The sequence below is a fragment of the Seriola aureovittata genome, chromosome 16, assembly GCF_021018895.1.
Source record: "Seriola aureovittata isolate HTS-2021-v1 ecotype China chromosome 16, ASM2101889v1, whole genome shotgun sequence".
Lineage (NCBI taxonomy): Eukaryota > Metazoa > Chordata > Actinopteri > Carangiformes > Carangidae > Seriola > Seriola aureovittata.
The window spans coordinates 22564154-22591626 of record NC_079379.1 but is presented as its reverse complement, the minus strand read 5'-3'; the positions used below and the strand labels follow the sequence as shown (position 1 = coordinate 22591626).

General features: G+C 41.3%; 1 protein-coding gene across 3 annotated transcripts in view; it reads left to right on the top strand.

The window, feature by feature from the left end:
• The window catches only part of trappc9 (trafficking protein particle complex subunit 9), a 194686-nt gene that overhangs the window by 14314 nt on the left and 152899 nt on the right, over positions 1-27473 (top strand). For all 3 annotated transcript variants that reach the window (XM_056398528.1, XM_056398526.1, XM_056398527.1), the window contains 5 exons: positions 2134-2277; positions 9346-9472; positions 11566-11711; positions 20688-20773; positions 27284-27410. In XM_056398528.1, coding sequence (XP_056254503.1) covers positions 2134-2277; positions 9346-9472; positions 11566-11711; positions 20688-20773; positions 27284-27410 — 630 coding nt within the window. The remainder of the gene's footprint in view (positions 1-2133; positions 2278-9345; positions 9473-11565; positions 11712-20687; positions 20774-27283; positions 27411-27473) is intronic.

Below are 27473 nucleotides of genomic sequence, written 5' to 3'. Positions count from 1 at the left end.
CATCGTGGGCATGATTTGACGTTATTGGAAGCGGTATCTAAGCTGAGAAAACATCCGAGTGTTTACCAAATATCCTCCTTTCCCTGCAGCCCCCTGAAGGCCTCCCCGGCACATCTTTCCTCTGGTTCCTTTCCCCACTCAGTGAGTCAACAGTCGACAGCTGGGAGTGGAGCAGGGGATCTCGTAGGGGGCTGAGGGTCTTATGTAACATTTGGTGTCAGGCTAGAATGCTATTAAGATGTTTTGTGGAGCTCTGCAGAGCAAATGACGCTGGCTGAGTTAGCGCCGCGCCGCACCGCACCGCGCCGCAACGTGCCGCACCGCACCGCGCCGCAACGTGCCGCGCCGCGTGTGATGAGTCTGCAGCGGGAATACTTGAATTTTAAGAGATGGCTCCGATAAAAACGCTCGAGTTTGATCTAATTACGTTTGGCCTTTTGTGTGTGAAGCACTCGAAGCATGTCGAATACAGACTTGTGAAGGTTTGTCACACACTTGTTGCAGAGTAATTATTGTGTAGGTGTATTTACACAACATTTGTGTTGAATTTAGGGCGTTAGAGCTAAAATTAGTATTATAATAATATTCCTACAATCGCAACATGAAGATGCCGGCATCATCTCATGCTGATTAAAGTAATTTAATTGATGTTCAGCGTTACCAGCGGTTTTGTGTTGTTGTTTATTATAAAACAAACCCTTCAGTGATTTCAGTAAATTTGATTTTTTTTTCTCTGAGAATCATCAAATAAAAAAAGCAGATCTTCGTAAAAAGGATAACAAATTATTATGATCATGTTATCACCATACGATTCCACTAAGAATTGATAATGATGATAATATTGAGTTCTTGGCTCAGTCCCACATTAATATCAAGAATAAAGCTGCACCACATTCAATCAAATTCAAGAAACTTTATTTGTCCCCAGGGGGAAATTTAAAGGGCATAGAGTAGATATTAAAACAGAAATTCAAAATACACAAAAAATAATTCACAATCAGCGCAAGACAAACTGTAAATATTAAGAAAGATAAAAAAAAAAACCAACATGAAAAAACATCGGTGCAAGAAAACAAAAACAAAAAAATAAGAAAATAAAACAATAGAATTTATAATATATTACATTGAGAATGGCGATAACATGGGAGAATGACTTTATCAGTGCAAATAAATAAATAAGCAGCTCAAAGTGGCGCACATTCATTTTAAAACAATGACAGACTTTGACAAAATAAAGGTCCACTTACTGACCTTCTCCAGAGCTTTTAACCACATACATGTGTATGACCACCTGTATTCATCATGTGTGACTGAAGTTCCACACTTCAATCAATCAAACTCCACCTGCAGATGAAGACCATGAGATGCAGTCGAAAGCTCTACACAATTCTATTAAGTGGATATTGAGTTAGAATTTTTGCTACGGTCAAACTGATGTTTCTGAACTGAACTCGTGTAATAATTTATTCATTATTAACAATCCTATATTAATAAAAAGATGAATGATTATGTATTAACGGTGTCAACAATATAAGATATGTAATTTCTGGTGAAAGCTGGTCAATCAGACCTCAGATCAGTTGAGATGCATGGGGATAAATAAAGTATCTATCTATCTATCTATCTATCTATCTATCTATCTATCTATCTATCTATCTATCTATCTATCTATCTATCTATCTATCTTTCTATCTACCTATCTATCTATCTACCTATCTATCTATCATTAGGTTTACAGTAAAGCTGAAAACAGCAGGGTTGGAAATAAGTTAGAATAATATGGCAGGGCAGCTGTAGTAAGCAGAAAAATCCAGAGCCGACAAACAGGCTGCTCTCTCACAAATATCAGCCTCTCATTTCATTTTCAGATGAAACATTTTCTCCTCGTCCTGGAAACGTGTAGTACGAGAACACAACGTCTTGAAGTTCTCCGTTGTCAGACGGAACAGACGCGGAGTGTGATTCTACAGACTCTATTGATGCTTCTGTAATAATTTGGTTCGGTAGCAGTGTAACATTAGATGTCAGCAATGAGCTTTGTCAGTGTCTGTGACTGTGAATGTCTCCGTCATCTCTCTCTCTCTCTCTCTCTCTCTCTCTCTCTCTCTCTCTCTCTCTCTCTCTCTCTCTCAGGCACTCACAGAGGCTGGGCTGCTGTACAGATGCGCCTCCTGCATGAGCTGGTGTACGCCTCGCGTCGCATGGGCAACCCTGGTCTGTCCGTGCGCCACCTGTCCTTCCTGCTGCAGACCATGCTGGACTTCCTGTCCGATCAAGGTCAGAATAAACACATGGAAACACACTCGCAAAGAGGCTTGAAAAGAAAAGTAGCCGCATCACACTTCGCATTTTTTTTTTTTTTTCATTATAGAAACCTATAAAAACCCTGTGAGGTGCTTCCAGCTTCATGCCCAGACATCAAAAAAAACCAAACATCAAGAAACAGCCACCTTGTCCTTTGGTGATTTCGGCATTATACCTTGTGCTTAATAGTATACGACGCACAACAAAGCCAGCTTTTTCTTGGCGCGAGTGCAACATTGTGCTCTGGGCAGAAATCCTGTGCAGCCAGGAGATAGGGTTTTTACTGAGGCAGTGTGAGCCAGACGGTCCACTGGCCACACAATAGAGGCCAGTGTAATCCTTGGTTGGCTACAGAGCATGAGAATGGAGGGAGGGAGGGAGGGAGGGAGGGAGAAGAGGTATGAACAACATGAAGCAAGCTTACTGTATAAAATATTAAACATCAGCAAAGGGACTTCTGCAGCTGTGTTTAGGGTGCTGATAGTAAAAGCCTTCTTAGGAACAGTCCTGCTGGAATAATATTACTATCTGCAGCCTCGCATACATCAAGGGGCTAGGGGGAAGGAAAAAAAAAATAAAACAGGACTGAATGATGTAACTACTACTGCCACCGTTGAGTATTTTCTCACTGGAGGAGCTGACCTTGTAAGCCAGTGTGTTGAGCAGCGCTTTTGCTACAATAAAATACCATTTCATATTTACTCTGTGTAACTTTCGGGGCTCAGAGCGCTGCCTGCAGCAGTTTGGGTGCCCTCCTTTGATTGCCTTTACTCCACTCTGCAGTGGGATATTAAAAATGTCAGAGAGGTTATTGTAGGTTTGCTCTAGTGGAATAAGTCCCTGTTGACGTGAGTTTGAGTTTGCGTGTGTGTGTTCGTCAAGTGTAGACTAGAGTTGGGCAGGGAAAGACATTTCATATGGCTCTAGTACAGATAACAGCAGCCTCTGTTCTCAGAGGGATTCCTGTGCACATGTGGGAAGTCTGTTGTTAATGAAACATCAGTTGATGACTCAGGTGAACCAGCCGGAATCAGGCCCCCGGCTCTCCGCACTCTCCCACGGGTGGGCTCTCTTGATCCGGCGACCTCCGGGTTGTTGTAGATGGCTCTCCTCCTCCTCGTCCTCCTCCCGCCGCCTGTGATGGCGAGGACAGTGTCAGCCCTCCACAGGTCCTCCCGTGGCGCGGTCAGCACGATCCAGCGTGACAGTGTTCTTAGTTGTTTCTGGAAAGGATACTTGATGTTAGTTTCCGCCTCAGTTGGACTTTGTGTGGAATTATTTTTCGCCTCTTTAATCCAGCCGCTCTGATACTCTGAAGTCTTTGTCGTGCACGCTACTTAAAAGCTTATTTGAAACGTGGTTTCCTGTGTAGATGACCAAGAACTCTGTGTTCTCCAGGAGAAATCTATCGGCGACAGTCGGGGCCGGAGGAGTTATGTTTTCAAGTTGTCCGTCTGTCCCATTCTCCTGAACACGATATCTCAGTAACGCCTTGAGGTAAATCCTTCATATCTGGCACAAACATTGCCGCGGACTCGAGGATGATCTGATTCAGATTTTGGCGGTCAAAGGTCAAGGTCAAAGGTCACGGTGACTCAGTAACTCCTCAAGGGAATTTTGACACAAATGTCCGTTTAGACTCGAGGATTGAAATGATGAGATGTTGGTGGTAAAAGATCAAGGTCACTGTGACCTCACAATAAAATGTTTTTGGCCATAACTATTGAATTCATACGCTGATTATGACGCAATTAAACACAAAATCTGTCAAATTAATGCCGTAACTCACGAAGAGGAGAGTGTGACCATATTTCCTGCAGCCTGGCTTGTTGGGGGAAGGTAGTGTTGTTCTAGCTTAGGAGAAGTGTACAGCTCAAACCAACAATTATATTTTTCATTATTAATACATCTGACAATTATTTTCTTTATTAAAAGATTGTTCAGTTTATAAACTGTCAGAAAATAGTGGAAAACAACATATTAACATATTTAAATTGATGTTTTTGTCTTTCCAACAGAGTTTATTATCATAGAAAAACAGGGAAAATACATTCGAGAAGCGATGGTTGGTTTCCAGGGTCCGTGCCAATCACTATATTTTCCACATGTAAATTATAAACAACAGAAAAATGAGTGATGTCATGGAGCAACTTACTTTTTTCACTGATAATGAATATGTGTCTTTGATGACTCGGGCGGTTTTCAAATCACACTCCTGTAATTGTGTGCGGGAGTTTTTTTTTAAATTTTGTTGGAGCTACTATAAAATACAGTTTAATTGAAAGGGAACTAAAAATAGACAGAGATTATTAGAAGAGCTCCAGATATTGTCTCTTTGATCGTATCACATATTAGTGTTGGCTGGTTAAGTCGCGCTCATTTTTTAATTTTTACATTTCTTTTTGCAAATATTGATTACACTGTCTGCAACTGTCGTGAGAATACACATTGTCTTTGAGGCTGGATGCCATCTGCCATTCTTTTCTTTTCAAGTCTTCGCCGGAATCATTAGAAACACATGTAGCTTGAATGTTTTATGAGAGCCTTCACCTCTGCAGCAGCAGCAGCAGCAGCAGCTAGAATTGAAGATAACTCCCAACGGCTCTTCGTCTGGGTCGTGACAAGGTGACCAGGTAGGGCTAATTATAGCGGATTCCTGCACTGCATCAGAGAGTGGCATCGGGGAGGGACACTTGATAAGCGGAGAGGAAGAACAAAACACAACCAAAAACACTGAGCTGAAGAAGGCGGGAACAGCAGGGTGAATGGGAAAGAGGTCACGAGCGATCGCTTGTTTCAACTAGACATGACCGAGCCGTAGCTTTCTTCTTCTTTCTCCCTCTCTCGGAGCAGAACCATGTACATTTTAAATAAATTATAATGTCCAACATATGGTGTAAAGGTAGATCTCTGCTCTGTGGATTCAGCTTCCTCTTCCTTCTTCTTGCACAAAGTGAAATTTGGCATCTTGACCGCAGCACAGTGTGTGAGCAGGGCCTTAAAGAAAACGCCGACGTCCTTGGAGCTGTCCACTTGTGATCGGATCGCTGTAGAATCACAAAATGCGAGTCAAGCCCGGGGGTCTTCGCAAAGGATGCATCGACTCGCCGACTTCTAGGGGACAGCCCCGCTAATGCCTCAGCAGAGAGTCGACAAATCGTGGAAAACAGAACATTTTGTGCATCACATCAAGCCTGAAAGACTGTGGTTATGGTGCATCATCTACAAATGAATCAATACTTTTGTTTGCCCTTCACACATCGTCCCTCACACCAACCCAACTCTTATTATTTTCCTTTTCACGGAGCTTATGCTTGCAAAACAATTAAAAAAACGAGCTCAGTTGACACCTGCTGCTTTACGAATTATTTTAGATCTATCCTGACAAACTGGGAGGCATTAATACGGCAAAAGTACAAAAGACGCTGTCAGAATACCTGAGCCCCCTCATTACTGTCACACTAATTTGTATGGTGTGAGCCGTACTTCACTGGATGTTCGGTCACGTCAAGCTCTGGAAAGCGCAGCCTTTAATGAAGTGCTTGGCAGGGAAGGAGAACTGCAAACAAACTTGTTAGATGAAGGCAGATTTAATAGGTGCAAATTTCAAAAGTGTCTCCCTCCTACTCTTCAGTTGCACGACGAGGTGATGTAAGCTCCGTTTGCAGAGAAGAGGATTCAGGATTCAGAGCAAACTCTTACCCGTGCTTCCTTTCATCCGGGGGGGGGGGGGGGCTCCTCTTGACGACTGACACTTGGAGATGAAATCCTTTCGTTTGGGGGAACTATGTGAACCGCAACGAGCTGCACCTTTTTCTCCCCTTCCTGTTCGTTAAGTGTAAAAAATGTGTCTTTGCTTATCTGGACAGCGTGTTCCAGCTGTCAGGTTTATAATGTGCTTTGTTGTGTTTGTCTGGGCAGGAAGCGGGGGGGGGGGGGGGAGCAGGGGAGAAACAAGTCAACAAAGTAGGTTTTCTTCCTAGTTTAACCCGTGGCTTTGATTATCTAAGGGCCCTGACACGCCAGTCTGACCTCGAGGGAATTGCATCGACAAAGGACAAGTATGGGCTCAAATAAGGGTCAGAAACATTCAGAGCTTGTACAAGTGGTGTTTGCAGTTGTTTATAAAGAAATTCAAGGCTGCACATGTGAAGAAAAGATTTCTAAGTGCTGTTGTGAAAAGCTGTGCACACATGCAAAAGCAAGAAACCTGCATGTAATTTGTGAAGTTTTATTGAGGCTTAAAGTCGTGCATACACGGGGCCCGGCTCCTCAGAAACCTGTGGGGGACGTCCATCTTTAAAAACAGTCCCGTCTTTCCACCTGAATCTGAGTCCGGTCAGGAGGCAGGAGGTTCTGTTACCTTGAAAGTTGCAGTAGATTTTCAAGATGGATGACAGTGTGGGCTCTTCCAGCATCATCCATTATAATTAAACTCCCACCTGGGTGGAACCGAGAAAACTTTTCCTCACCGTTTCTTTGTGTAACCCTCACAACTGAGATAATTTATTCACAGATTTTATTCACACAGTTTCATTATCTTTAAAAAAAAAAAAAAAAAAAAAGGTTTAAAGGCTTTCTTTTCTTTTCCTTTCCTTTCCTTTATTTCCTTTCATCTCCTTTCCTTTTCTTCTCCTTTCCTTTCCTTCCTTTCTTCTCCTTTCCTTTCCTTTCCTTTCTTCTCCTTTCCTTTCCTTCCTTTCTTCTCCTTTCCTTTCCTTCCTTTCTTCTCCTTTCCTTTCCTTTAATTCTCCTTTCCTTTCATCTCCTTTCCTTTCCTTTCCTTTCCTTTCATTTCCTTCCTTTCCTTTCCTTTCTTTCCTTTCCTTTCTTCTCCTTTCCTTTCCTTTCTTCTCCTTTCCTTTCCTTTCCTTTCTTCTCCTTTCCTTTCCTTTCTTCTCCTTTCCTTTCCTTTCCTTTCCTTTCTTTTCCTTTCCTTTCCTTCCTTTCATCTCCTTTCCTTTCCTTTCTTCTCCTTTCCTATCCTTTCCTTTCCTTTCTTTCCTTCCTTTATCTCCTTTCCTTTCCTTTCTTCTCCTTTCCTTTCCTTTCCTTTCCTTCCTTTCATCTCCTTTCCTTTCCTTTCTTCTCCTTTCCTTTCCTTTCCTTCCCTTTCCTTTCCTTTCCTTTCCTTTCCTTTCCTTTCCTTTCCTTTCCTTTCCTTTCCTTTCCTTTCCTTTCCTTTCTTCTCCTTTTCCTTCCCTTTTCCTTTCCTTTTCCTTCCCTTTTCCTTTCCTTCACTTTCGTTTCCTTTCCTTGTCAAGCTGCACTGATTCATGTTTTTGGAATAACAGTGGATCACGTCAGTGTTTGCAATGAGAAACGTTTCACCGGTAAAGATCGTGCAGCAGTTAGTTGTCCTCAACTCTACGGAGCATTTTAGCTTCTTTTAAATCATTGTTTTGTTTGTCTGGCCCTGTGACCTCCGCTCTCATCAACCCTGTATTCAACTGCAGAAGGCAAAACACAAAAAAAGCTCTGATAAACTGACTGTACACTACCTGCTCAGCACTAAACGGCAGACAAATGTAGTGACTAGTTGGGAACAAAGTGGGGCATTTATCAGCTAAAGAGCCAGATATTTTTATTCCACTGAATGCTAATGTTCCTTCCTGTCTGCTGGATGTGTAAATAGGCGACTGCTTAGCTAATATGTTTGCCACAACAAATTCAGAAGATGATGATGCGTCAGTGACGGGTTTACAGGTTCCTCTGGTGCTGAATATCAAGTGGGCAAAAAAAAAAAAAAGACCCTGAAAGTATCCGGCATCGGATAAGAAATATGATTATGATAATCTGTTCATGGCACCCATTAGTTCAACCAAACAAACTAAATAAATAAATAAATAAAAGCAGCTTTTCACAGGTTAAAAAGTTTGATAAAATCCTGTTTATTAATATTTTACTGACATTTGACCTTTACTTTGAAGGATCATTCGTTTTATTAGTCATTGTGGAAGAAATAAAAACGTAATGTTAGTTAATTACTGTTTTCTATTCTTAGCAAAAAATACTCACTACGGGGATACGCAGCCAGCGTTGTGTCCTGGAGCGGCCCCTCAGCACTCGGCTGCTGTGAACGCTCAGACGTGGCAAACAAGGAGAGAAAAAATATATCATCAATCATGAAAGCTGTGAGCCAGGAGGACAACTGAGCTATTACTCCATTCATCTCTTGCTATTTTATTCCTTTTACTCTTCTCCCCTCTCAGTCCGTCTGATTCCCTCCTCTGTCCACCTCCATCTCACTTTACCCCCCCTCCTCCCCTCCACCTCCTTCCCTCCCGTTCCTTCACTCACAACCTTTTCCTCTGTTATCTCTTCCCCTTTCTGTCTGCACTCTGATTTGCTGGCGGTCTGGTTTCTGGCTCCCAGGTTTATATTAACATTTTGGGTGGACAGTCTTTACTGTTGCCAGAGGACATAAAATCCTGGAGTCATCCTTTTGGCTGTTAATACAAGCATCTCATCTCATATGCACAGTGTATATATATCTCAGGCAGCTGATTAAATAAACATCGTCTGTTGCATCATGGATGTAGCCTGTTTCCTCATTGTTTTTTTTATTGAATGTACAATAAAGTGGAGGGAAAGCACCAGGGCTATCATAAGACCTCCTAATGTACTCCTACGAAGAGTTTATAGATCTGTGTGAAATCTTTTGCAAGTAAATGTCCTTCTCCACCCTGATGGACAATCTTGGAAACTTACACACCCAAAGCAAATTCTACAGCTGGGTGAGCAGTAATGATCCCTCAAAAGGTATTGATGGTACAATAAAACTTTACTTGAAGGCTGGGGCTCTTATTGCTGAGAGAGAGAGAGAGAGACACCTCGCAGCCCATTAACGTCCGGTTAATTTATACCACACACAAAGATGAAATCTCGATTGGCGAGCGATGGAGCTCGAATTATCCGGGTGCGGGGGGGAAAATTTAAAGGGAATCGTGTTATGTCATAATTGCTGCTGTCTTATCGGTGGATGATTGTATCTATAGATTTCTTTGCGGCTCAGTGATTTTTTACGTTCTTCATTTATAGAGAAGAAAGAAGTGACCCAGAGTCTGGAGAACTACACCTCCAAGTGTCCGGGGGGAATGGAGGTCATCACCCTTCCCGACGGCCTGAAGCTCCCTCCGGTGCCCTTTACAAAGCTTCCCATTGTCCGGTAAGAGAAGAGTCTGACTGATTGTTACTTTTTCTGTATCTTGTCACATGTTGGCTTTATTTTTAACCAGGCTAAATATCATCCAAAATTAGAAATCTGGTGTAATTACACCATTGGTACATCAAAGTGTGGCAGTTAGTTAGCCGTTACTGCTAAACGGCTATGTGGGGAAAAAAAGAAAGAAAAATCTCTTAGTGTATAATTGGTGCTTTTAATTTCAGTTGCTTTGAAGTGAGGCTTTCCATTAATCTTTCAGCAATGATTTAAAAACTGAGGTAAATTTGTTTTTTATCCTGTTTTTTAAAATTTTCTAATGCAATTTCATATTGTCAACAAACCCAAACAATGTTAGTCAGTCTGTCTCTCAATATTACCCAAATTCCTCAGCATGTCTGTGTCTTAAAATCTTTTAAAAAATGGGTTATAATTATCTACTTTTATTAAAAACAAAAATCCCAAACTGGAGTAAACAGTAGATTTGTTGAGGACAGTTTTTAGCCGTGGGTTCGTTGCTTTATTGAGTTTTTACAGCAGCAGAACGGTATATGTGGGATCAGCTAATGAAGGAACTTTATCAGTAGATATAAAATATATATATATATATATATTATGAGTAGATTGTTCCCATACTGATATAAGTATCGGAAAAGCCTCCGATACTAAAATAGGTAAAATCGCGTATCAGCGAGTAAATGAGTCTTTGCACTGATCCGATACCACGTAATTAATTAATAAACTTTATTGTTTCGCGCTTGGAAAAAAAACAAAAGAAATCTCTTCTTCTTTGCTGCTCTAAAACAGAAGCTTACACAGGGAAGGTTGCGCCGTGCAGGTAACAGCAACTACTGACTTTAGAGCGACGGCGAAGAATTGATTCCTGGTTAGTAGCGTAACGTTAGCCATTAGCGAAATGTCAGCAATTTGGCCACATGTTACACTGGGAAGTCCCACCAGTAAAAAAAGGACAACTAGATTTATTTTTTATGACTGACAGTCAAATTAGATAATAAAAGAAAGATTCTACTTTTTTTTATTTTTATTTTTTAAATGCAATGGTATTTATACCGTGGTGTCTAAAAGATACGAGATTTTCAGACACATGACAACCTGAAAAACATTACATCTCGTTTTGCATTAACAAATCAGTATCTTATTGATAACGCTGCTTCTTTATTCCTTATGTGTAAGAAACGCTTTTTCTTCCAAGGCGTTTTAACACCAAAGAGCTGTTTGGGAGCTCCACACCCACCTTTAATGACCCAGGCTTCTTGGGCTTATTATTTATGAGCCGGTACTCTGATTGGCTGGCAGTAGAACTTCCCTTAAGAGAAATAATGGCCGCTCAAAACAGGAGGAAAAAAAAAAACAAAAAACCACAAACAAACCAAGAATGGAGCTTTTGTTTGATAAAACACACTGAAAAGTCACATTGAAAAGTTGTTGCGGCAGTGTGTATACCAGCTTTAATGCTTTTACAACACTTAAATAACTTCACTGACAGCGAAATCCAAGCTCAAAGCGAGACAGATCTGCCTCAAGGCGAAAATGACCCCTGCACACTGCAGTTAGGAGGCAACTGTGGAGGCTGGAGAGCTGGAAACAAACCAAGAGAAGCTGTGCATTGGCAATGAAGTAGATAAAAAAAAAATAAGATAAAAAATTACATCTTTCTCTCAATGTCATCGCAGGTTCGACCTTTTGATCACAGAAGTCATTAGTCACCAACCATAAATCCTTTTTATTATAATGTGTAATGTTTGAAATGTTAATGAGCAACAGTAACGGCAGGTTCTGATGTGCAGGAGTCTTTATCTGCTAGATTACACTGACAAGGTTCCTCTGACTGGATTAATAGCTCCTGCTCCCTGAAAGTGTGGAGTGCACTTTTTTAAATGTATTTTTTTCATTGGTTTTTGCTCTTTACTTTTATGAAACTCTTGCAATATACTGTAAAAAAAAAAAAATCATGAATATTCATCACAAACACTCAGATTTTAGTGTTCGGGGGGCTGAACTGATCTGAGTATAAAAATAAAAACGACACGAGCTCATGTCACTGTTCTGCCTTCTCCTCCTTTGATGCCCAAACTCAGATCAGTGAAGCTGCTCAATCTGCCTGTCAGCCTGCGCCCCCACAAAGTGAAAGGCCTGCTGGGACAGAACATGTCCACCGCCAGCCCCTTCATCTACTCGCCCATCATCATGCACAACAGAGGAGAGGAGCGCTGCAAGAAGATAGGTGAGTCCAGAGAGCGTCGCCATGCAGCCGGTGACCGTAACATGATGTTGTTCTTCGTAACCTAAACACACTCGTATGAATACACATGCAGAGAGAGAGAGCGACTTCTCTTTCTCTGATACCCTGACAGTACGATGATAAATACATTTATGGCTCTGTTAAAACTAAATAGAATTGTCATCACAAACAAAACATAAATTATTTACATTTTAATAATCAGAGCGTTCACAATGTGCACTCAAAACCAGCAGGGGAAGGCGCTTAGAAACATCTCTTTCTCTCTCTCTCTCTTTCTCTCTCTCTCGTTGACTGTCTCTTCACTTCCCCGTTTGGGATCAAAGTTGTGTTTACAACCACGAAAAGCAGCAGCTGAGAAACCGAACGTAGTGACGCGGTTTGTCCGTCTGTTTATCGGTTACCGATCTCCTCCGCTCTGCTTCAGTGAGTGACAGTCAGCTGGTCGTGGTGTGTGTTTGTGTGTGTGTGAGTCAGTGTCGCAAGTGTCATTTATATGCTGATGATGCCGACATGAAATTATGGCAGGGCAAGTTAATTGAAATATTTATTTAGTAAATAATAAAACAAGCCAAATATCGTCTTGACATTGGAAAAGTTAAGTTATCTGCAATCGCTCTGACGATCGGAACAACCCTAATGGCTACTGCCATTTCAGATGAAGGGCTATCGTGACAGAAAGTTTGTCGAGTTCTTTGATTTCAGGTGAGTGGATTATAACTAGAGTTGTGAGGTGATGGTTCGGGAAGTTTTTTTCCACCTCTCTGATTTCACAGGTTTTTCTTTAACAAACTTACTCGGTATAGAAGCACACGAGTCTCTCAGATGATGTAATGATTTACTGTGTAAAAACACTGCACAAAATGCACCTTGGCAGTCGTTTAGTTTACAGGTACAGTTGCGTTTACTCATTTGGCAGAAGATTTTATCCAAAGCGACTTACAAGTGAGGGTCAACACTAAAGGCTCAGTGCAGCAGGAGACCTTGGTGTAAGCGCTAAGTGCGACATCTATTCAATAAGCACACTAGAATAGTTGTCATGTTTTTACGTACACGGGCTTGTACATTTGATATTGATCTGATTTTAAAGAGGCAGACATTTTCCGGATTGAATCAGTACAAGAGATGAACAACAGCATTAGAAAATGTTATCCGATGGATCCAGCTGAGGAAAATGAATGGACTTTTTCTTCCACAACATCCTCCCACTTCACAACAACGATATAGTAGAGGTGTAACGATTCAGAAACCAAGATACAAACACCAATGATTTGGGTCACGACACCAGAAGACAAATCATCTATGATATGGTTGACCATCCGTCTCCAAACTATAAAAATGAGGCATGTGCTGCAGCCACCTCAGGTTAGATTAAAGTCAGGAATACTTTACAATTTCTCACCTTAAAACTCATTAGTTTCTTCTTACTTTCTTCTGTCACTCACAGCAGGGTGTCTTAGAGCTTTACAAAGGCAGCTGAGGTTCTTGACGATGTTTGATCCGAACTGAATCGTCTGATCAGAACTGACAAGGACTTTCGGATGAGAGCGTCTTCAAGAATCTCAAGCAAGTCCAGTTCCCTTTTGTTAAAGCTCTAAGAGAAACCACGACCTGGACGACTGAGACTCTTCACAGACTGTTAGCAGGAGAGTCTGTGTTCTTGGAAATATTCCAGTTCCCTTTTTATTGATCTTGATAATGTCCAATCAGGGCAGACAGGACAGGACAGATTCCTTATGGAGACGACTCCAGCGAGTGCATTCTCTCTCCACTCTGGGGCTTATTTTTGTTGACTTGTCAAACTACACGAGTGCACAATTAGTTTTTACAATTGTACATGAATTATAGCTGAAAGGTAACGGCCAGCTGCTGTGATTTCTCTGCCTGCAATTACTGTACATCAGCAGTCTGCACAAGCTGAACCTATATTTAATTCGAGGTCGTTATTCAAATCTAAAATGTTTTTTTAATTAATTTTCCACCTGAATATAGTAATGTATTCCAGAGGTACATTTACCAGTGAATAGCAGATTTTTTTTGGGGGGGGGGGGGGGTGTATTTGTGATCTTTACTGGGGGATAGCTGCGTGTAACAGCCAGGGCCAGAGGCGTCCGTCTGTCCCCTTCTCGTAAACGTGATGTGAGGGAATTTCTTCAAATGCGGTACAAACTTTCGCTTGGACTCAAGGTGGAACTGATTGGATTTTGGTGGTCAAAGGTCAAAGGTGGCCTCGCAAAACACAATTTTCGCCTTGTGAACGCCATATCTCGGGAACTCCTCGAGGGAAATCCCCTGCAAGTTTGGCGCCAATGTCCATTTGTACTTGAGGATGAACTGATTTGATTTTACTGGTCAAAGGTCAAAGGTCACTTCAAATGTCAAGGTCACAAAATCTCACAAAATAGGTTTTGGACCATAACTCACAAATTCATCCAGCAATTATGACACAATTGAACACACGGATAAAATGATAAAGCAGGGACATTTCATATCCAAAAAGGTCAAAGGTCAACTTCAGTGTGACATCTTAATGTTCTGCAAAAAAACACTTTTTGACGTATTTCAACGCTGTACCACAGGACGGGGAGATTGTGACCATATTTCCTGCAGCTTGGATGGTTGTCGGCGGCGTACAACAGTGAGGTGATGATTCCAGTCAGGCAAACACAGAGATAATACGCATAAAATATCAGATTTAAAATCATCATTTCAACTTGACCCCTGTTTTGTCTACGTATTGGAAATTCTTCTATACATCAGCTCAGGCCCAAAACAGTTAATATCCTTCCCTGTGTTTCCTTTAATTATTATATGTGCTGTGTGATGCAGCTCACGATGAGCCGTGGTTAATGTCTCTTTTAATTTAAAAGTTTCCTTAGTTTCTCAGATTAGATTTATCTCATTTAGATTCATCCGCTGACTGTGATTCCTTCATCAGACAGACAAACGAGTCAGCGGCATTAAAAAAACAAAACAAAACAAACAAATTAATAAATGAAATAAAAAATTGCCTGCCTTCCTGTCATGGTGTCCTTGTAAACAAAGCCTACCTTAACTAGTCCAGTGTTGAATTAATGACTGCCTCTCATGAATGCCCTCACCGCCTAAGAAACATACAGCATATTCATCACTTGGTATGTAAGCGGCAGCAACAGGCTCAAGGCCACGCTGGAATCAATCACCGCCGTCCTGACTGGAAATCTGCTTCGTGAAAAACTACAGCTTGTTTGCGTTGTGTCTGGAGTGAATCCATTTCAGAGGTTTATGAAATCCCCGACGCAGAGTCATCAAACAAAGTCCAATTTAATATTGTATTTGAGCCACGGTGAGAAAGTGACTGCGGCCGTCCATTGGCTGTGTGTGTGTGTGTGTGTGTGTGTGTGTGTGTGTGTGTGTGTGTGTGTGTGTGTGTGTGTGTGTGTGTGTGTGTGTGTGTGTGTGTGTGTGTGTGTGTGTGTGTGTGTGTGTGTGTGTGTGTGTGTGTGTGTGTGTGTGTGTCCTCAGGTTGTAGACATCAACAGCAACATGTTGCCAACGCTGAGTCAGGGACATCATGCAGGGCCCCCTTCATCTCTCAGTCCTTTGAAGCCCTTTGAGATCCATCCCTGGGTCTTTGAAGCACCAGTTTACATCTTTTTTTGTGAGAGTGTATATTTTATTTTATCAAAGTGTAGTGGTTTGGAAATCGATGCCCAGTCTTAAGTCATACAGCAATTAATGTAAATGTACAATAGTGACTACTCGAGAACTGATGTCGAGAGCTGGTTTTGAGACAAATACCGACGTCACTTGAGGTGTATGAAATAATAATGACCCACTTTCACTGCAGTTTTCTTCTTTCTTTTTTTTTTGTCATTTTCTTTCTCCACACTTTTATAAAATGTGTCTAGACTTTAAACGTTGCTGAAGATTTTGTGTCTTCTTGAGGAAGTAGATTATAACAGAGCCTGTTGTAATTTCAATAAAACAATTACAGCCCGAGTCCAGCTGCAACAAAAACTACAAAAATGTGATTCCCTTAATTCAGGGATGGTTTATTTGGAAACATTATTGTATTACTAAAACCATTATTGTCTATTTTGTTGTTTTATTAACTAGTAGCATAAGGAAAAATACTTGGTGTAACCATTGCAGACTCCCCCATTCATATTGCACATTGTACAGATTTGAATTATATTTATATTTTATCATATTTCTTCACATTCTTATTCTATTCTAATTTTTTTCTGTTTATATTTAATCTATATGACCTGCAGTACTTTCTTACTATGTTTATTTACACCAAAGCAAATTATTCTGATTCTGCTTGTGGTAATTCAATGTGCTTAACAGAAATAAAAGACGCATTAAAAATGGAGGTAAAAAGCCTCATAAGACAATAGTATAAAAACGGGTAATATCTAATATTTAAGTGCACGATGAATAAATGAATAAATGTAGGCAATGGAGGACAGAGCAGTTTTTAGCTTCTTTTTTAAAGCAGAGTAACAGTTTGGGAAGATTTGGTATCCATTGGGAGCTGGTTCCAGCAGTGAGCAGCATCGCAGCTGAATGTCAAATACATCAATTGTGCACAATAACATACATTTTTACATGTAACCAGGTGTAGCCAGGATATACAGAAAAAAGCCATTTAGTATTGGTCTTTTAAACAATAGTTATTTGTTCTACTCAGGATTTAAGGTCAGACCTTTATCAAGATCAACAAGCTTTTATTCCTAATATTCCTAATTCCTTTGGCGTTTTCAGCAAGTATAAAGACAGTTCTGGACTTTGTTTGTCACCAGTGAAATGTGCACAACAGGAATATTCTTGAGAACTTCATTATGGTCTGATATGCGCCGCAGCTGTAAACCTTTTATGGCCTTCAAGTAAACGTCACTTCCCACTCATTCATTTTTCTGACGGGGGGAACCGGAGTCTTTAGTATTCTGTGCTAGGCTCTGGCAATTTGAGGTGTGTGGACACTGGGAATATATATGTGTATTTTCTTGCTCTTTAAGTCGCATGCTATGAATCAGATTGATGTTCAGCTATAAAACAAGGGGTCCTCTAATGGGAGATTGTTCTCCCTATAATTGCTCTGAGACTGAGTTTTAAGAACTGTCTAGTCTGCAGCTATTCATTCACTTTGATACGTGTGATAGGCTATCTATTACAGTGGTATATGGACATACAGGGAGGTGAATTTTATTTCATCTAGTCCTCAGTGGGGAAACTGAGACATAGTGCGGCCTGCAAGTGTTTGGGCACTGACTTATTTTCTATTGTTTTGGCTCTATACTCCAGCACAATGGATCTGAAATAAAACAATAACTATGAGTTTAAAGTGCTGACTTCCAGCTTTAAGGGTGCTTTAGGGTGTTCACATCCATAGTGAGGTAGCAGAGTAGGATTCTGGGCTTTTCTTTGTACATTTGCCCCAGTTTTAGACCAGTGGAGCAGGGCAGTGATTCTGAGCGTACAGAGTTTTTCCGGGACAAACAAGTGTAATGATCTCAATCTTTCTTCCGGAGATCACCACTCTGGGTCGCACCAGATCTGGATTTCCATTTGTGATCTATTCCCACGTCCCATGTTCTTATACCTGTCTGGGTGTGAAGTACCGGCAGACGAATGTTTCCATCGCCCCAAAGTTGCCAATCATAGGGAGCCTTGTTACCAATTTACCCCAGTGGCCAGTCGTGGTATTGCAATGAAAAAAAAATCCCATCTGGCTCAAAAATCATTTCCCCCACAGACCACCGGAGACATCTGTGCAACTATTGACGGTACACCAGGAATTATTACTCTCTGCTTTATACATTTTTAAACCATGATGGTTCATTTGCAAAACTTTCCCAAGAGCACTGGAAAAAGCTATTTTTACACGCATGACGTCAACCCAATGTAAATTTGATGTGCTAAGCAAGGCCGAGCGGGGGCAGGGCCGAGGAGAGAAAAACTAATGGGCCTGTCCAGCGGGCTGTGCAGCGTGGAAGCAAACCGGGAAGCGAGAAAATGTTTTTGGTTAATGTGCAAGAAATGTTAATTCAAATCTTGTCCCTGGTATCCATTTTTTATAATACATCCATGGTCAGCACGAAGGTCAGGGAGAGAGCAGGCGGCCACTTTAAGTTCCTGCAACATATTGGCAAAAAACTGGAGGCAGCTTGAACGTAGAGCTGCATTTAAAAACACAACCTACTCATTAACTTCAGTCGAACCGCGATGAACCGATTGAGGTGTTGTCTGGCAAAACTTTAAACCTGGATCAGTGCAACTTCACCGGGCAAGGCCCGTTTGTTTACCTCCTGATCGATGAATGACTGTCACTGTGGTAACTTTCTACAGTTATAACATCCAGTCTCATAGTAAACTAACGTGCAACATTTTGGCGTCCTGTAGGTCTTGACCCATAAATTAACCTGGACGTCCTGGATCATATGTCATTCTTCCTTGGTTCCTGCATTAGGTAATCTCTCTGGCTACTTAAATGAAATAATCTTGACTCAGGGTTCATGTAGTGCTTTTTATAATGATTTTTAATCGCATCTCAGTCTTCCTCACCGGTCGGCGTCAAGATTATTTTGCCAAACTACTATTTCTAAGGCCAAGAATACAATTCCACGACCAATGTCTTGCTGCCCTGTAACATGTTGGCATCTCACGCTTGTCAAACAGATGAAGCGTTTTTGGTTTGTTGTGTATTTTTCATTTGGGCTGTTTAAATTCTCTCATTTAGAGCATTAACACAATTTCCTCCAGAAATGTGTCTCCATCCGAGGCTCTAATGACAGCTTTGGTTATGTTCTCCTGCTCTGGGGTTGCTTCATTTCACATGCATGATTTCTGCTCCAATGCCCAGGCACAGTGTGCATGTATTATTCAGTATGAACGACTGCTGATAGTTTTGCAGAATATTTCTCTACAGGATGCAGTAACATCAGTAAACGTCTTGAGTTCTGTCTCTGGTCAGATAAGAGGTCGGCGATGTAACAGGACATGAGGGACAGATTGACAAAATAATTTGCACTGTAAAGTGCGAAACGCAAACACACCCAGTGTTTAACCGACCACGCAGCCGTAGAGTGACTCAAAACATTAATTATTGCTTTGTACAATGAGGTTTCAAAAAAAGCTGAAGCCTTTGGAGCTCTGTGCTGAATCTCAGTGGCCACTTGAGGAGTTAGTACTGTGGCAACACAAATAAGATGGCAGCAATCCAATTTGTTTTTCTATTTTCTGAGGTGTATTTCACACTTAATTGGCTGGCTATGAGAGCATGCCTGTGAGCCAGACCTGAGGTTGTGTGGGGTTTCCAGACATTCGTATTATAGATATCTTTCTTTTGACTGACTTAATTTCCCAAGGTGCATGGCTGCAGTTTGCCATCCATAAATCCCTTTTCCTGCCAGGTTCTGAGCTAGGATTTTCAGCCCCTCTTTTGCAAGTCTATTTAGAGCAAAGGACTCCTCTAAATGGACTAGAATGTGTTACATTTCAAAATGGAGATGGGTATGGCTACAGTGGGACTAAAGTAGCTTCTCAATCTAACAAAACCTTTCAACGTCTCATTCAGGAATGATGGATACTGCAGTGCAGAGCTGGAATCTTTTTTTTTTTCTAAAAGTAAGACTAGGCTGTGAGTAAGTCCAGGCTAAAATCCAACTTTGTTCTCTCAGGAATCAATGACTGCTGCAGCTTTTAGCTTAATATTTCCTAAATGTTTTGAAAAAATCTGCTTGAATACAGCGCCCATAATGCAACGCTAACCAGCCTTTTACAGTTTACATTTCTCCAGAGCCCATTTAATTAGGTCCTAACATAATTTGATCTCATTGTTCCTGCTGGCAGCTCAATAAATTTCATTCTGTGAGCTAACAATGACCCATTCGAGGTCTTATCTCGTCTGTAACAGCTCCAGCATCAATTCAAATTAACGTCATTTTTTTTTCAATCATGTGTAAATGGCCCAAACTGTCACGCCCAAATATGATTGTTGAACATCTCATTCCAAACCGTGGGCTTTAAGATGCTGTGTCCACTCTTTGCAGCAGCAGTTTGTAGCAGTTTGCTCTCATTCAGCCACAAGGGAATTAGCTTTAGCATTGATCTGAGTGAAGCTGCTCCATTGAAACAGTGGGGGTGCCGACATCGAACACTTCAGCCAAAAAAAACCCACAACAACCAAAATTGCTGCATCTTTGCAAAAAGTTGACTGTCATACGACGTTATCTGGCAATAAACTGTGTCGGCCAATCAAACGCGTTCAAATGCACATTCCCAGGAGATTACTCTGTAACATAAATGCTGTTGCAATGAAAGATGAAATGATGGGAATTCTCCAGAGTAGAAAAATCATACTGACTGTGTTTCAATGTTTTGTTTTTCAATTGGTCCCAGAAGGAACACATCTGTACCAGAAATGTTAAAGATGGTTTGGCACATAACCTCCTTTTTAAAAACCACCACACTTTAACACATACAAATATTCTTTTACAAATTGAACAAGAACATGTAACATGTTAATTACTGAGATTTAAAAGGTCCCAGCAGGTGGATTTTGTTATCTGACAGAGTCCGACTAGCTGTAGCTAAGCTAAACTAAGCTAGTTGCTGAGTGTAGCTTTATATTGACTCTTTCCTGACTCTTGTCAAGAAAGCTGTTTTCCCCAAGATGAGCTGTTTCTTTAAAGGAGCTGGATGCTGTTTAACGAAAGCGTGACATAAACTGGATTGTTTTATTCAGTGATTATTCACTTTGGTTCTAAATGTATTAAAAATTAATCAGAAAGATTTTATTTATTTTTCTATTTACATCATCTATCACTGACTGATGTTTTTGCTCTTTAATAGCAGTGTAGACTAATGGTGTATTTCCCTCAGCTCATTAATTGCAAATGGGTTTTAATATCTCATACATCTTATTCTAATGTATTCATGTCTTTCTTCTAATTTTATTCCCCCCCCCACCCCCAGACTTCCAGTGGGTTCAGGGGGATGTTTGTGAAGTGCAGCTCATGGTCTACAACCCGATGCCTTACGAACTTCGAGTGGAGAACATGGTAGGTAAAATGTATTACACCTGAACTTCAAATATACTGTAATAACAGACTTTAAAGGTCCCATGTTTTAGACTTTTCTGGTCTATTATTTGAAGTGTTGATCCATAAGAAGATATATTTGTGTTTTGGTTCTTAACAAGCAAAAACCATCTCAGTGTAGTTTTACATCTTCTCTCTCAGGCTTCTCTCTGGAGCTGTAGCAACAACAGGTCGGTGAGCCAATCAGAAGAGAGGAAGCTCTGAACTTCTCTTCTGATTGGCTCATAATTTTCTGAGTGATCCAATAAGAATATAGCAGATTTCAGGTAAAACACTCGCAGAAGACAAATCTTGAAAGGTTTGGATGGTGGGTCCAGGTGGGCGGGGCTTGGTGACTGCTTTGTTGTGACATCACAAAGTTCCAGAAGTCGTGACAGCTGGTTTTAAGGCTCAGTTTCTGAATACAAGCTGTGTGTGTTTCTCTGTGGACTGAGGCTTTGATACTTTCACAGTATTAATATAGAACCTAGACCTGCTTTATCATCAAAGGAGACATGGAAATGTTTATTCAAAATGGGACCTTTAATGTTGAATCAGCAGTTTAAATATGTGATGGATCAGAATTTCTGATTCATTCAGCTTTGTGAGAACAGGACGCTGCTGCAGTACAAACCGTCCCCTCTGCACCCACCTAAGAATCACACCAGGTGAAGTGGCACTGTGTTGTAGTCATCCTTGATCCCTTAAAAGCTTTTTTTTTTTTGACAGCTTAATACTGTAATGATCGTATGAGATGTGAGAACAAACTCTTCTTGCTCCTCACAGTAAGAGAGCTTCACTAGATGCCATTACTTTTATGGTTTCACACACCATCCTGTCAGACCAGATAGGTCTCTATACTGAGGTGAATGCGACGCAGTTCGCTTCCCTTTTCTGTGCAAAATAAAGTTTGAAAAGAGCCATCAGACATCAGGGAGTCCAATTTAATTGTATAGCTTAATAGTTGCTTGGTGACTGCTGCAACATCTATTTCTAATTTATGTTCTTTGTCCCTTACCACTCCTTTCCAAACATATATACACACACACACACACACACACACACCGGTTGAGCCACTTTATCAGGTTCAAGGGTGCAAAAGATTACCAATTAAATTGCTTTTCTTCCTGCTCACGGCTGTGTCTGTTTATGAATGCAGCGATGTGGGACAGCCTTGAAATGCAAAGCAGTCATCAGGCTCAATAAAAGGCGGGCAGAGAGAGAGGCCTACTTTCAGCTGTTAGATAGCTGCGGCGCACACGGCGTCGCATGCAATGTACTACCCGTCAAAAGTGATGTTGCCTTTAATTATTTGGAAAGTCGAGAACAAATTGCCGTGAAAGTTTTGTGGCAGAGTGTAAATGAAGACAGTGGCCTCTTAACTGCGGTGGCTGTCTCAGAGCTGATGCCAAATAGACTTGGACAGGTCTCGCTGGTTGATTTAGCCGTTCTGCCTCGTCTGATAAAGGCACATGCTGTTACAGACGCAGGAAACGCGGGCGACAACCGAGTTTGGAACATATGGAGAGTGTTTAAACCGAAGGAGTAATCAGCAGCCAGTTGTTTATGAGTTAAAGCTCCGGTGAGCTAAATTTGTGTCATCTCACTAGATCACAAAGTTTGGCTGCAACAGAGAAAAGTGTCTGTTTCGTCCTTGTGAAAAAACGATGATAATGATTCAGAACTTAACAAACAAAACACAAATCTTTTCTAACAAAAAGTAGGAAATAATGTGTCTGAATCCGGACATTAGGTGTTCTTGCTACTCCGGTCACTTTGATACAGACTTGGATTGTAAACTGTTGTGTGAAGTTTAGTCACATACCCCGTTTCCCCATGCAGCCATTACAAAAGAAGCAAGTATAAACTGTTTTTGCACATCACACAAACTCTGAAATAACATTTTCTATTAGCATCATTTGAGCGATTGGTTCCAATAAAAATAAAGAAACATTAAAGAGCCAACATCAATATATGCAGTGTGCAGTGAGCTGGCTGGGAAATGTTCTTCCTTGAATTTTTGGTATTGTTTTTAAAAGATGAATTTGGCAATTTATGTCACACAGACCTTAGTGGACCCTTGTGTGCTTGTGCATTAGCAAATTATAACACTGGCTTAATAATCATGCCCAAACATTTTGAATCCTCAAGAACTTTTGAGGTGGTTTAATTTGAATCGGAACGAGTGGGGAACCGTCTCCACTCCATTTTTGCAGCCTTAATGTTCTGGGTATTGGAGTTCAGAGAGGAATATCTGGAGCTGCCAGTTTGCAAAGTCGCCGTGAGGTGATACAATCAAACAGAGGTCAAATAGTGATAAGGATGTCATTAATTCCTCCCCCACCTACAGGTGAATTGATCAGGTCACAGATGGAGGCTGAGGCCTTTAACAGCTCCACAGCAGCTGCGAACCTCAGGTGGTGTTGTAGAGTCATGCAGGTAGAGACAGACAGGGTGACGCAAGCTGCCAAGAGCTCCTCTTCACCCCAGACAAAGTGACCATATATCCGCCGGTATATAAACCAGCTCTCGGCGGCACACCGTGAAACACAAACACACGCACACAAGGTCACTTTACCTTCTTCCGTCACCAAGGTGACCCTGCAGTTTGGCAAGACAGGCGCTGCTTCTCAGTCACCACACGACTTCAGCGCTAATACCCAGCTTTTCTCTGTGCTTTTATCGATTTTCTATTAAAGTGGTGCTTTTTTACCACAACCCCCACCTTTTTATTTTCAGAGGGGTCACTGTCATTGTCTCTGCAAAAACAAGTGAAATGGCAAACGATTCTTTTAGGTTTGTCTTTCATTTACTTATTGTACTGAAAATGATATATATCATTGCATGCCAAATTGCCAAATTCAACTGATGTTTCTACTTTTTTCTCTGCATGACACTTTGTTACTATCAGACGAGCAGTTATGTGCCAGAACAAAGAAATAAATATAATCAGCAATGATGATTCTACTATGATCACAGCATTAGTTAAAGCAAAACAAAAGGTTAACTGCATACTTGTTGCACTATGAAATCGATGCACACGAGCTACAACAATACAATTCACTTTCCACATGCTCTAATCGTTATTGTTAATGAAACGGGCTAATTAACCTTTTCAAAGTTGAATGCAAATGAACTATTTCCAATAGGTTAACAGTGATACTTCTGCGAGCCAATAAAGGCGTATAATGTCCTGAAGTGAAAGCAAGGAGAGTTTAAATCACAGCCGTGGCACCTCGGAGGCTCAGCTCTTCGGCAGCCTTCCCTCCAGTGAGGTAGTGTCTGCTGTTAGGGATTGATGCAGTCATTACGTCACCTCAGTCTGCCTCGTGCAACCAGGCGCTGTGTACTTGGAATGTAAATATAGTTATTCTGAGGAGGCATGATTACACATTCAATGAAAACTTTAAAGGCACACACAGGCCTGTTCTGACTGCAAATGAGGCTCAGCTGATCCGGCCTGTTTTTGTCACTGCAGCCAACTGTATATTTCAGCTTTAATTTCAGTTTTTATTATTATTTATTATTTATCATAAATACTGAGATCCTGCAGGTGATGTACCAGCCTGTAAGAGCTCCACTGCAACAGCCTGTAACACACTGCAACAGCCTGAACAGCTTCACTGTAACAGCCTCTAACAGCCTGTAACAGACTGTAACAACTTCACTGTAACAACCTTTAACAGCTCCAATGTAACAGCCTGTAAGAGCTCCACTGCAACAGCCTGTAACAGCTCCAGTGTAACAGCCTGTAACAGCCCCACTACAGCCTGAACAGCTCCACTGTAACAGCCTCTAACAGCCTGTAACAGACTGTAACGACTTCACCGTGACAACCTTTAACAGCCCCAATGTAACAGCTTGTAAGAGCTCCACTGAAACAGCCTGAAACTGCTACACTGTAACAGCCTCTAACAGCTCCGTGGCAACAGCCGGCAACAGCTCCATGGCAACAGCCTGTAACAGCTCCACTGTAACAGCCTGTAAGAGTTTCACTGTAACATTCTGTAACATCTTCACTGTAGCAAACCATAATAGCCCCATTGTAACAGCCTGTAACAGCCCCACTTTAACTTCCTGTTCTTAGTCATGTATATACATTACTGACTGCTGAAGTATCTAGTTTCACACTAGAGTCATGAAATCATCAATTTCCAGACATGTACAAAAAAAGTTGATAAATTGCATTCTCCTTTTCAACAGAACTCTACAGATATCAGCAATTAATATTGACATTTGTAGACAATATGGAGGGAAATTGCAGTTTAGATTGAAGAGGAAGATTCCCACTGACTCTGGTGATCCCCTGACTTTTCCTCTAGCGCCAATATGACGTTGACATTTTTAGGTTTGAGTGAAATATTTGATGGATTGGTCTAAATTTTGCTCAATATATTAAAGGTCACTAGAGGATAAACTCCAGACTTTGGTGCCTCGGCTGTCTGTTAGCATGCTAACACGCTCTACTGAGAGAGTGAAAATGTTAAACACAGCTGCTAAATATCAGAAAACTGACATTGTCACTGTCGCCATTTTACAGTGCTGTCCGTGTTCTGACCATGTAAACAGCAGAGATACGCTGTTCACTTCACAAAGTAATCTAACAGGTGTGTGTGCTGGCGTGTTTGTGAATGACCAACGCAGCGTCCTACAGAAAGAGATTGCATTGTGGCAAAGGTTGAGTCAAGTTGAACTTATTTTGCTGGAACAAGCCTGTGTTGTTTTGCCGGAGGTCTCTCTGCATTGGCATTCTCCGCTGCGTCGCCGGACTGGTCTCCTGCAAATAAATGAGGCCTGTCTTTATTCAAACACGACTAAAGTCTGTCTGAACGCTGCCTGAGTGTTATTAGAAGTTGTTTTTTTTTTCGGCATTGGATTTGTTAAACAAGGTCACAGTGAGTCTGGAAATGTAGTAGTCAAGAACATAATTCAACTTCATGAAGAACTTTACTAGGACAGTAAATATGGCGACGTCATTACTACGATTAGACAGTCTTTATGGTAGATTTTTCTTCTTAGTATCACAGTTGTTTAAATTTGCTCCTGCAGATCTTTCCAGTTGTTTCTGGGATCAGGAATGAGGTCCTTTCTGCTCTGCCTCCTCTCAGTCCTAATGTCGCACCAATTCAATAGCTAAGATCTGTGGTGACATCTCTGAAAAAGAAGTCTGACAGGTCAAGAAACGGCCTTAGTCTAACTGTGAGCACAGTGTTACCATAACCAATAAAAATGATGTCTAAAACTGCACAAACCCTAGCTGTAATTAACCAGAATCACACTTGGAGCAATTCTTATGTATATTATATTACAGGTCTTTCTGAGTTGATTTAAAGTCACTACATCAGCTTTAATTAAAGGGCTCACAACTACCCTTTGGAAGGGCCAGTGCAAGACTTTCTTGATGGATGAAAAACCTTGGCATGGGGATGTTCTGGTCTCTGCGGTGCCCAGTGTGAATGTGGACTGCTGAGTTTGAAAGCCGTCTGATCCACGGCCCTTCTTTGTTGTGATCTGCAGGACTTGTATTCAATCACTTCTCAGGCAATACATGGCTCAAGTGGCCATTTCCCATGGAGAACAGTTTTCTTCCGAGGAAATGGCCATCCCATGCTGACAGAGGTTTAATCTTCAGGACATCATGGGCGGATTAAGATGATGGAGCACATCAAACAGTTGGAAACGGAGATACTTCACACAAAACTGGTCCTGGGGGATCAGACAGCTGCACATCACTTCCTTTCCAGTGGTGGCCACATAGTCATGGAGCGCACAGAGTTTCAAAAACACCGGCTCTGAGATTTGATTTTTTATTTTTTGTTTAAGTTTCGTGGTCAGTTGTTTTGACACAGTATTGTTTCCAGTTTTCTGGCTTTTTAAAAAGTCTGATCTCTCTACAGCACATTGCCACTGTTTTCTCAGTGGGTTCCCCTGGCTGCTGTTACATCCCCCACTAAGGTGTTGTGTCTGATGGAAGAGTTCTTCCACACAGAAAGTCGAAGTTTTCTTTAAGTCTCTGTGCCAGCGTCGGAATCCGTTCGTCCCATTCTCTCGTGAACGCATCTCACTAACACCTTGAGAGCACAAACGTTCACCTGGACTCCAGCACGCAATCATTAGAATTTGGTGGTCAAAGGTCAAAGGTCAAGGTCACTGTGATGTCACAAAGTGTTTTTTTGTCATAACTCAAGAATTCATACACGAATTATGACACAATTTCATGTAAAGTGGAGACATTTTATATCTAAAATTTCGAAGGTCAACTTCACTGTGACATCACAATGTACCATTTATTAAATTCCTTCAAAGTGTTCACTGCACATTACTAATATAGCACTACTGATAAGTGGAAAACAAACTCCTTTAATGCTTGTGCCAACACACAAAAGCACGTGGATATAAGTTTGTGTGTACTACATCATACTTCTCCCTCCTTTCTGGTTTGGTGAAACTTTGTTGTATGTTTGTCATCGCCATGTTTTGTGTTGTGTTCAGGGTTTGCTGACCTCTGGAGTGGAGTTTGAATCTCTGCCTGCTGCGCTGTCCCTGCCCGCGGAGTCCGGCCTGTACCCCGTCACTCTGGTTGGCGTCCCGCGCACGGCCGGCAACATCACTGTCAATGGTGAGTCCAGCTGTAAACACATAATAATTGAGCCGTGCCTCGATCCCTAACATTAGGCTCGCC